We start from the raw sequence: 11,907 nt of genomic DNA on the forward strand, positions 1-11,907 counted from the left end.
GTCCCAAACCTCGCCCATTTACCCTCGACATCAGGAGGAGTGGGGGACGATGCCAACCCCAGCCGCAAGCGATGATGAAATTCTCGCTTGCAACTTTCATCAGCTAACTGAGACCAGGCCACCTTAGGCTGGAATGGGGTCCTGGGTGTCCACCCACCACCGGAATGGAAGAATGGCAGGCACATCTTACAGATGACTAGTCGATGGTCAGAGGGCATATCAGCTCCACGGTAGGTCCTGGTGTCAAGGACATGGGCCCGCATCCGCTGATCCATCACTATGTAGCCCAGCAGATGTTCTTGCTTGGACCCGGCATGCATCCATGATGCATTTTGAAAGTTGGACGGTCGAGAACTTTCATCAGCTAACTGAGACCACAGACACACGCACAGACCAGACACACACACAGACACACGCACAGACCAGACACACGCACAGACACACGCACAGTAACACGTACAGACACACGCACAGACACACGCACACACACACGCACAGACACACGCACAGACACACGCACAGACACACGCACACACACACGCACACACACACGCACACACACACGCACAGACACACAGACACACAGACACACACACAGACACACGCACAGACCAGACACACGCACAGACACATGCACACAGTAACACGTACAGACACACGCACAGACACACGCACACACACACGCACAGACACACGCACAGACACACAGACACACGCACAGACACACAGACACGCACAGACACACGCACAGACACACGCACAGACACAGGCACACACACACGCACAGACACACAGACCAGACACACGCACAGACACACGCACACAGTAACACATACAGACACACGCACAGACACACACACACACACGCACAGACACACGCACAGACACACAGACACATGCACAGACACACGCACACAGTAACACGTACAGACACACGCATAGACACACGCACACACACACACGCACACAAACACGCGCACACACACACGCACAGACACACGCACAGACACACAGTCACACACGCACAGACACACACACAGACACACACACAGACACACACACAGACACACGCACAGAAAGACCCCCCCACCCACATCACGTGGGGCGGCACCGTGTGACAAGAGGTGACCAGGGCCGGCCAGCACCACGCCCCTGGGGCCACACCACCACCGCCACCTCCGCTCACCGCCACTGGACATGCAGCGCGTGGCGATCTCCCACAGCACCAGGCCCAGCGCGTAGACGTCGATGTGAAGGAAGGCGTCGGACTGCAAGCAGATGGCGCCCTCCAGCAGCTCGGGGGCCATGTAGCGGAGAGTGCCGACCTGCGGCGGGGTGCAACGGTGGTGGCGGAGACGTCACGCTCGGCACGACGCTCTCCAGTCTGATCGTTGTTTTTTTAACCCTTCAATCTGGCAACGAAACTGACACCTTTTTTACGAGGAGTCGTGTTTGCATTGACCACAATACCTGCGGTCGGAATGCAAACAAAAAACATAACTCTGATAATGTATGCACTGTCCTTGAAGTTTATTGGTCCACACCCGAGACAGCTTTCCAGAGAGCCTAGTCTTGTTGCACAGATAAAAGGGTAAAAAAAAAACAACTATCAAATTTTTTCTTCCGGCAAACGAGGTTCTATCGGCACCCTCCCGCCTCTTGGCGTCTCCGCCTCTTGGCCCCGGCGTCGGTGTTCACCCGCGGGATGTCGACGGGTGGGCAATCCGGCTGGAGTTTGAGCGCCAAGCCAAAGTCGGCGACGACGGCCGACAGGTCGCTCCTCAGCAGCACGTTCTTACTCTTCAAGTCGCTGCGGGAGAGACGGGGGGGGGGGGGGGCGGGGGGGGCACGGTGACGCGTTCAAGCGGTCGAAGGGTGAGAGGGGGCTGCGTGAGGAGCAAGCGGAGTCTAGAGGTCGCAAACGGGTTTTGATTCCTTACCCGTAACCGTAACCGGCCGCACCAAGGTCGCAAATGTGTACCCGTACCCACGGGTAGGCCGTGAGTCACTGGTGAGTAACCGTTTGTCACTCATTTCGGGTAGGGTACGGGTAGGGAATGGGTACCCGGCCGGGTACGGGTACCCGTTCCCTACCCGTACCCTACCCGAAACGAGTGACAAACGGTGACTCACCGGTGACTCACGGCCTACCCGTACCCGACCGCACCAGGGTCGCAAACGGGTACCCGTACCCGGCCAGGTACGGGTAGCTGGGTATCGGGTAGGGTACGGGTATCGGGTACCCGGTTGCGACCTCTGGCGGAGTCCGAACCCGAGGTCGGCAGGGACCCCCCACCCACTCCGCCACCCGCACCGCCGCCACCCCCGGTGATCCGTGGGCGGCCTGCTAGCGACGTACCGGTGGGCGATGGCCGGCTTGCCTCCGTGCACGTGGCGGTGGAGGTGGGCGAGGCCGCGTGCCAACGTCTCGCCCACGTGGCAGAGCTCGTGCCACGACAGCGTGGAGCCCTTGAGGTGGTCGCACAGCGAGCCCTGCGGCGGTCAGAGGGGAGCAGCGGCAGTGGTGGTGGTGGTAATGGTGGTGGTAGTGGTAATGGTGGTAGTGGTGGTGGTGATAGTAGTGGTGGTAGTCGTGGTAGTGGTGATGGTAGTCGTGGTAGTGGTGGTGGTGGTAGTAGTGGTGGTGGTAATGGTGGTAGTGGTGGTGGTGATAGTAGTGGTGGTAGTCGTGGTAGTGGTGATGGTAGTCGTGGTAGTGGTGGTGGTGATGGTGGTAGTAGTGGTGGTGGTAATGGTGGTAGTGGTGGTGGTGATAGTAGTGGTGGTAGTCGTGGTCGTGGTGGTGGTAGTCGTGGTAGTGGTAATGGTGGTAGTGGTGGTGGTAGTCGTGGTGGTAATGGTGGTAGTGGTGGTGGTGATAGTAGTGGTGGTAGTCGTGGTAGTGGTGATGGTAGTCGTGGTAGTGGTGGTGGTGATGGTGGTAGTAGTGGTGGTGGTAATGGTGGTAGTGGTGGTGGTGATAGTAGTGGTGGTAGTCGTGGTCGTGGTGGTGGTAGTCGTGGTAGTGGTAATGGTGGTAGTGGTGATGGTGGTGGTAGTGGTGGTGGTAGTGGTGGTGGTGGTAGTGGTAGTAGTGGTGGTAGTGGTGATGGTAGTCGTGGTAGTGGTGGTGGTGATGGTGGTAGTAGTGGTGGTGGTAATGGTGGTAGTGGTGATGGTGGTAGTAGTGGTGGTGGTGGTAGTAGTGGTGGTGGTAGTAGTGGTGATGGTGGTGGTAGTGGTAGTAGTGGTGGTGGTAGTGGTGGTAGTGGTGGTAGTGGTGGTGGTGGTAGTAGTGGTGGTGGTAGTAGTGGTGATGGTGGTGGTAGTGGTGGTGGTAGTAGTGGTAGTGTTGGTAGTAGTAGTGGTGGTGATGGTGGTGGTAGTAGTGGTGGTGGTAGTGGTGGTGGTAGTAGCGGTGGTAGTGGTGGTGGTAGTGGTGGTAGTGGTGGTGGTGGTGGTAGTGGTTGTAGTGGTGGTAGTGGCAATGGTGGTTGTAGTGGTGGTAGTAGTAATGGTGGTGGTAGTGGTGATAGTAGTGGTGATAGTAGTGGTAGTGGTGGTGGTAGTGGTGATAGTGGTGGTGGTAGTGGTGGTGGTGGTAGTGGTGGTAGTGGTGGTGGTGATAGTAGTGGTGGTAGTCGTGGTAGTGGTGGTGGTAGTCGTGGTAGTGATAATGGTGGTAGTGGTGATGGTGGTGGTAGTGGTGATGGTGGTGGTAGTAGTGGTAGTGGTGGTAGTAGTGGTAGTAGTGGTGGTGGTGATGGTGCATGGTGGCAGCGGTGTGCAAGTGGTTCAACTTCGATGTGGTGGCGCTATTTGGTTGAAGAGCGTTTCAAGTAAAGTAGGGAAATCGGCCTGTGGGACGTCGCTTGATTGAGGTCTTTGCTGGGTTTTGGAAGTGGGATGATTGTCGATGATTCCCAGATGGCCGGAATGAGGTTGCACTGGGAGCGAGGCGTTAATGGTGTAGGCGAGAAACTCGATGCCAAGGGGGGCCGAGGTGTTTGAGATCGGGCATAGCTATGCCATCCGGACCAATTGCGGAATAATTTTTGGCTTTTTTGATAGCGAGTTTCACCTCTGTTTGGTGATGTTGTTGTTGTTTATGACGGATTTGTTGTTGAAATTGATTGCACAATTGGGTGGTGGGTTTGGAGTGTCCGTTTAAGGCTTCGATGATCTTCCAAAGTTTTGATGAGTTTTGGCGATGGTCAAAAGATTCAACAAACTCGTGTCTGCGTTCTGTTTTGGCTTGATTGATTAGCTTTTTGATTTCAATATTGAAGGCTGGGATTTGTGGCGATGTAGGATTTTCAGTCCTCAGAGTATTTCGTAAGTTTATTTAGTGTTGAGGCTTCTTTAGGGAGGCAGGGGAGGTGTTGCTTGTAGCAGCCCTCCGGGATGGTTGCCTCCAAGTTCAAGTGTGCGCTTCAATTGAACCCATTACATGTGCGTCTCTGTGTGTGTGTGTTTGTGTGAGTAGTCTATGGGTCTCTACGTGAGTAGTCTATGGGTCTCTACTGTGTGAGTAGTCTATGGGTCTCTATGTGAGTAGTCTATGGGTCTCTGTGTGAGTAGTCTATGGGTCTCTGTGTGAGTAGTCTATGGGTCTCTGTGTGAGTAGTCTATGGGTCTCTGTGTGAGTAGTCTGTGGGTCTCTGTGTGAGTAGTCTATGGGTCTCTACTGTGTGAGTAGTCTATGGGTCTCTGTGTGAGTAGTCTGTGGGTCTCTGTGTGAGTAGTCTGTGGGTCTCTACGTGAGTAGTCTATGGGTCTCTACTGTGTGAGTAGTCTATGGGTCTCTATGTGAGTAGTCTATGGGTCTCTATGTGAGTAGTCTGTGGGTCTCTACTGTGTGAGTAGTCTATGGGTCTCTATGTGAGTAGGCTATGGGTCTCTGTGTGAGTAGTCTATGGGTCTCTACGTGAGTAGTCTATGGGTCTCTACTGTGTGAGTAGTCTATGGGTCTCTACATGAGTAGTCTGTGGGTCTCTGTGTGAGTAGTCTGTGAGTCTCTGTGTGAGTAGTCGGTGAGTCTCTATGTGAGTAGTCTGTGAGTCTCTATGTGAGTAGTCTGTGAGTCTCTGCACGGTGAGTGAGTCTATGAACCCGCTCGTGGAAGGTGGTGATGATCCACATCTCGGGTTCGGCGTTCCCTTCCCGCCTCTCCGCGCCGATGAATTGCAGCAGGTTGTGGTGACTCAGGCCGGGTGTGACGAAAATGTCCACCTCGTTCTGCCACAGCCGTTGGTTCTGCGAGCGTCCCGGACGAAGACAGCGCCGACGACGATGGCGGGGAGAGGAGGAGGAGACAAACGTGTGAAGTTGCTCAGGCTGAGGTCGCGTCCAGAGGAGCAGAAGTCTCGCGGGGGGGAAGCCGTGGTCCCGCGAGAAACACGCGGCGAGATCCGCAGACACACGCAGACACACGGAGACACACGGAGACACACGCAGACACGCGCAGACACACGGAGACACACGGAGACACACGCAGACACACGGAGACACACGCAGACACACGGAGACACACGGAGACATATGAGACACATGGAGACACACGCAGACACACGGAGACACACGCAAACACACAGAGACACACGGAGACACACGCAGACACACGAAGACACACGGAAACACACGCAGACACACGGAGACACACGCAGACACACGCAAACACACGGAGACACACGCAGACACACGGAGACACACAGAGACACACAGAGACACACGCAGACACATGCAGACACACGCAGACACATGGAGACACACGCAGATACACAGAGACACACAGAGACACACGGAGACACACGCAGACACACGGAGACACACGCAGTGGGTTGCTGTGGGTCTCTGGGTTGCTGTGAATCTCTGAGTATGGGTCTCTGTGGGTCTCTATGGGTCTATGTTGGTTGATGTGGGTCACTGTGGGTCTCTGTGGGTTGCTGTGGGTCTCTGGTGGTTGATGTGGGTCTCTATGGGTCTCTGTGGGTCTCTAAAAGTCTCTGTGGGTTGCTGTGAGTCTCAATGGGTCTCTATGGGTCACTGTGGGTCTCTGTGGGTTGCTGTGGGTCTCTGTGGGTCGCTGTGGGTCTCTGCGAGTATGGGTCTCTAATGGGTCTCTATGGGTCTGTGTGGGTCTCTATGGGTCTATGTTGGTTGATGTGGGTCTCTGTGGGTCTCTTTGGGTTGCTGTGGGTCTCTGTGGGTTGCTATGGGTCTCTATGGGTCACTGTGGGTCTCTGTGGGCCTCCGTGTGTCTCTGTGGGTTGCTGTGGGTCTCTATGAGTATGGGTCTCTGTGGGTTGCTGTGGGTCTCTATGGGTCTGTGTGGGTCTCTATGGGTCTCTGTTGGTTGATGTGGGTCTCTATGGGTCACTGTGGGTCGCTGTGGGTCTCTGTGGGCCTCCGTGAGTCTGTAGAAACACGTGTCGCGCAGGGTCAGTGTGTGTGTGTGCGTGTGTGAGTGTGTATGCGTGTGTGCGTGTGTGTGTGTGTGCAGGGTCTCACCACGGTCTGGACAATCTTCACCGCGACGACTTCGGACAGGAGCTGAGCGCGCCAGACGCAGCCGAAGCGACCGCCGGCTCGTAAGTCCAGCAGCAGCAGCGGCGGCAGCAGCGCCGTCAGGCTCACCGCCTCCTGTTGGCGGAATGGAGCGTCGGGCAGCCTCGCTGCCGTCAACAGCAGAGACCCCCCGCCGCGTAGCCTGGACAGACCGGCAGGGCAAGTGACTACACCATACACTTATTATACACTACACTATACACAAGAACGCCCGCTGGCAGGAGGTCACGGGGCAGACCCAGGTGCCACTGGTCGACTGACTGAGATGAGTGGCTGATGCACCACCTGTGCCCCCTACTGTGCCGACTTGCTATGCTTTAGCCACCAGGCGCTCCGCTCGTTGTTGTGAGCGTCGCTCCTCCGCCCTCCATTGTTGTTGGAGGGCGACTGCCTCCAACTGCCCAGTAGCATCCTTCACGAGCCTCCTCCACAGAGGCCGATCTTGACACCGCTGGTACTAGTCAGGCAAGCCCACTCAGCTCCACGTCCTCCTGTACCACATCACTCCATCTCTTCTCTAGCCCGTGCCATGCCCATTTAGCCCCCTGGATCCAGCCGAACAAAAGCTGTTTAGGCATGCGACGACTTGGCATGCGGGCTACATGGCCCAGCCAACGCAGCGTTGTCTGCCGGAGGAGCTCACCCATGGGTCTTTGTCCAGATCTTTCAAGGATTTGTGAGCTCCTCACACAATCCAGCCTGCTTAAACCCGACCAAAACGAAGCATCTTCGCCGGTTAGAAACATTTAGGCTGCCCTGCCTACAAGCTGAGTCCAAGCCACCTTAGGTTGGAATGGGGTCCTGGGTGTCCACCCACCACCGGAATGGAAGAATGGCAGGCGCATCTTACAGATGACTAGTCGATGGTCAGGGGGCAGATCAGCTCCACAGTAGGTCTTGGTGTCAAGGACATGGGCCCGCATCCGCTGATCCGTCACTATGTAGCCCAGCAGATGTTCTTACTTGGACCCGGCATGCATCCATGATGTAGTGTGGATGTGCCGATGCCTGAACAGCGTGTTGGTAATTACAAGCCCATGGGCTGCACAAAAATCTAGCAGCCTCCTACCATTGTTATTGAGCTGATCTGGCCCATGCCTTCCAATCACTCCAGACCAGGTGCCAGCATCATGGCCAACTCTGGCATTGAAGTCACCCAACAAGATGACTCTATCCCGAGGGGCCACTTTAGCCAGCACCTGTGACAGGTCATAGAAGGCATCTGACTCATTGGCCTTGCCTGTATCCCTCCACGGATGTTCGTCTTCGGTGGGGGCATAAGTAACCACGACCACCAGTCCTCACCTCCGGTTGATGGGAAGGCAAGCCCAAAATAGCCTGGGGCTTACAGCTTCCCACACCTCACTGCCACGCTCCCACACCCCCTTCATTCTTTTTTTCAAAACAAGAGCCACTCCCTATTGTTTAGTAGTCTTCTGCCCCGAGTAGAGGACTGTCCACCCCTCATAGTGGCAGCATCCAGAGCTGGTCCACCGGACCTCCTGAATGCCACAAAGATCCAGACGGTACCGGTCCAGCTCCCGACAGAGGTGTGGCAGCCTCTCCTCCGCAGTGAGCGTTCGAACATTCCACGTGTCTCAATAGTGGCGATGTTTACACACCGCACCAGGTACTCATTTGAGGCTGAGTCGAACTAGGGGAGGCCCAGGACCGGTTCAGATAATCGTCACTGGTGTTCGCCGTGAGCGAGAATCGAACCCGGATCGCCAGGTTCATAGTGCAGCGCGCTAACCACTACACTACCGCTCCCCACCAGACACACACACACAGACACACACACACACAGACACAACAACAACAACCGCCATTCGCCACTAAGTGGCGGTGACGTCACCACGACGCTTGTGCCAGGCCAAGTGCACCTTGAGGCCACACACAGACACACACACACAGAGATACACACAGAGACACACACAGACACACACACACAGACACAGACACACACACACACAGACACACACACACAGACACACACACAGCACCACCACCACCTGCGGAGGCGTTGTGGCGTGCGTCAGCTTGCGGCATCGCCGGTACGTCCACACGGAGAGCGGCAGCAGCAGCAGCAGAAGCAGCGGCGTCGTGACGGACAGCAGGGTCACTGGCGTGGGCACCGGCCTGGCCACCGGCGTAGGCTGCTGAGTGACCTCTGCAACAGGAGGCTCAGCTGTGAAGGCACTCACAGGGGCTGCTCCCATAGACGTCAATGTTAATGTCTCTCATAGACTGCAATGGTAAAGGCTCCCATAGACTTCAATGTTAAAGGCTCCCATAGACTTCAATGTTAAATTCTCCTATAGACTTCAATGTTAAATTCTCCCATAGACTTAAATGTTAAAGTCTCCCATAGACTTCAATGTCAAAGTCTCCCATAGACTTTAATGTTAAAGTCTCCCATAGACTGTAATGTTAATGTCTCCCATAGACTGCAATGTTAAAGGCTCCCATATACTTCAATGTTAAATTCTCCCATAGACTTCAATGTTAAAGTCTCCCATAGACTTCAATGTTAAAGTCTCCCATAGACTTTAATGGTAATGTCTCCCATAGACTGCAATGTTAAAGGCTCCCATAGACGTCAATGTCAAAGGCTCCCATAGACTTCAATGTTAAATCCCCCCATAGACTTCAATGTTAAAGTCTCCCATAGACTTCAATGTTAAAGGCTCCCATAGACTTCAATGTTAAATTCTCCCATAGACTTCAATGTTAAAGGCTCCCATAGACTTCAATGTTAAAGGCTCCCATAGACTTCAATGTTAAATTCTCCCATAGACTTCAATGTTAAAGGCTCCAATATACTTCAACTAGCAGAAGTACCCGGCGTTGCCCGGGTGAAAAATATATTTCTTAATAACCTTACATATATACACAGATGGGCTGCTACCCCTGCCCCCCCACCCCCCCCCAGCCACGATCTCCTCGGCCGCTGTGCAGTAATATGTACGGCCTATAGTGTGGTGGGGTGTCGAGGCCTAGTACCGTGCAGAGCCTCCGGCCTCGCCTAAATTGCCCACCCGGCTGAGGCTGGGTACTGGGGTCGTTACCCCCCCCCCCCGCGCTACAATAATACTGTCTAATCGCTATAATTTTATTATGTACCGACCCTATAATAGTAATTGCACACATTGGGGTGGGGGGGAGTGAAGAGGACGTGAAACTTTGATGAATTTACCTCAGAGTCGCGTGTTAATGCGTGCACATATTTTTAACGGGAATTAAAAATGGCGTCCACCCCGCAGCGAATGCGTCGCTACCCGTTGCCAGGGGCAACCGCCGTGGAAAACCAAACGGACCAATCGTGTCTCGCAAATCCCTCACATTTCGTCCAATGAAACTGCGTATGGTCCGGCGACACACAGACAGACAGACAAATTTGCGATTTTATATATATAGATGTTAAAGTCTCCCATAGACTTCAATGTTAAAGGCTGCCATAGACTTCAATTTTAAAGTCGCCCATAGACTTCAATGTTAAAGGCTCCCATAGACTTCAATGTTAAATTCTCCTATAGACTGCAATGTTAAAGGCTCCCATAGACTTCAATGTTAGAGTCTCCATTAGACTTCAATGTTAAATTCTCCCATAGACTTCAATGTTAAATTCTCCCATAGACTGCAATGTTAAAGGCTCCCATAGACTTTAATGTTAAAGGCTCCCATACACACTCTTTGGTTATTTCGGTAAAGTTACGTAGGTATAAAATAAAATAATATATTTTATTTTCTACTCACGTAGGTAGAAAATAAAATATTTTATTTATTTGACATCAACCACGCGTCGCGCCACAGAGCACGATTGTAGCTCTTCATACATTGCAATATTAATTATGATCATCCTTTTAAATGATCCACCTTTCTCGGTCGTAAAAAAAATCGTTTCTTTGCCGTTGGCCAACACCAGCCAGGCCTGGCCGGGCCGTGACGACAACGAGAGAGAGCTGGAACGGCATCGATTCTTCCCGCCTCGTGAACCATCTCCGGCGTCTCTCGCGGCTCAAGACTGACCGTGTGGCCGGGGCCGTCGGGCGAAGTCGACGTTACAGAGGTCCCTGTCACAGCAGCAGAAGTAGACAAACGGGTTGCTACTCGACTCCACGCACTTGCTCCTGATCACAGTGGGACACCCAGAGGGTGGGGGGGAGGGAGCAGGAGGGGGGGGGAGGTGGGAGGAGGTGGGGAGGTGGTGTGGGGGGGAGGAAGAGAGAGGAGGTCGTGAGGGGGAGGAGGTGTGGGGGGAGGAGGAGGTGGGGGGGGGGGGGAGGAGGTGGTGGGGGGGGATCCGGTGGGCGGGCTGCTGGTCTGCCTCCTCACCTCCCACGGCAGTCGTGCACCCAGCAGCCCTGGCGCTCCAGCAAGATGTCGCCCGACACGTTGCGCCACGCCGCGTAGCAGAAGCCACCCTCCCCCCCCTCCTCCTCCTTCCTCTCCTCCACCCTCCCCTCCTGCTCCCCCCCCTTCTCCTCCTTCCTCTTCTCCTCCCTCCCCTCCTGCTCCCCGCCGCCGCCGCCGGCAGCGTCACAAAGCACGGTGCCTCCGGCCTCCGACCGCCCCCCCCCCCACCGCCTCCTCCTCCTCCGCGTCTCCGTAGCGGCTGAAAGAGACGCAGCGGCGGCGGTGGCGGCGCTGCATCTCCACGGGCGGCCAGGTGAGCGCCAGCGACGAGGAGGAGGAAGGGGAGGAGGGGGAGGAGGAGGGGGAGGAGGAGGACACTAAATACACAGGCAGAGAGAGAAAACAAAAAACCCAGAGAGAGAGAAAAAGATAAACTTGAAACTTCCCCGTAGAAGTGGTTCGATCTTAAATTTGGGTTTTTTGTTTTCTCTCTCTCCCTGTGTATTTAGTGTCCTTTTTCTGTCTCCACTCGTTTTTTGTCGTTCTTATGTTCTGCTCTGTCTGTGTGTCTCCGTTCCTCTTGTTGTATGTTTTGTCTCTCTTTGGAATTTTCACACTTAAATTCTAACTTAGCAATCTTTGAAATACGTAATCGACCAGGCTATGCGTTGTGTGTTGATTGACTCTCTGTGTTGTATTACATAACATTTCGATATTTTGCTAGGTTATTTAATTTAGTGTGTACTTTACCACGCGTCTCTTCGTACTCATTGACATGTAAATGTTTTCTCTACCCCCTCCCTCTCTCCCCCCCCCCCCCCCCCTCTGTCTATTTAAGGCCTCGCCACAGAGACGATCTCCCTCTCTGTACCTGTGTTACTCTCTCTCTCTATGTATCTTGGTGATATCTGTCTGCTTATATGTCTGTCTATAGTTTTCTGGTTAGATTTTTGTTGCTATCCCACGGGTGTTGCATTGTGCAGA

General features: G+C 54.1%; 1 protein-coding gene across 1 annotated transcript; it reads right to left on the reverse strand.

Moving 5' to 3' along the window:
- Positions 1–1,186: 1,186 nt before the first annotated feature.
- LOC133361805 (activin receptor type-2B-like) lies at positions 1,187–11,220 on the reverse strand (the record flags this gene model as incomplete). Its single annotated transcript, XM_061580799.1, has 9 exons — positions 11,152–11,220; positions 10,903–11,027; positions 10,597–10,697; positions 8,580–8,737; positions 6,511–6,642; positions 5,113–5,256; positions 2,360–2,493; positions 1,699–1,810; positions 1,187–1,325 (listed from the first exon to the last, which is right to left on the reverse strand). Coding segments are annotated over exons 1-9 (1,114 nt in total), but the record flags the coding sequence as incomplete, so codon positions are not given.
- Between the last annotated feature and the right edge of the window lie 687 nt (positions 11,221–11,907).

This window comes from Lethenteron reissneri, unplaced genomic scaffold (assembly GCF_015708825.2).
Source record: "Lethenteron reissneri isolate LAM-NWPU_2019-01 unplaced genomic scaffold, ASM1570882v1 scaffold_1241, whole genome shotgun sequence".
Lineage (NCBI taxonomy): Eukaryota > Metazoa > Chordata > Hyperoartia > Petromyzontiformes > Petromyzontidae > Lethenteron > Lethenteron reissneri.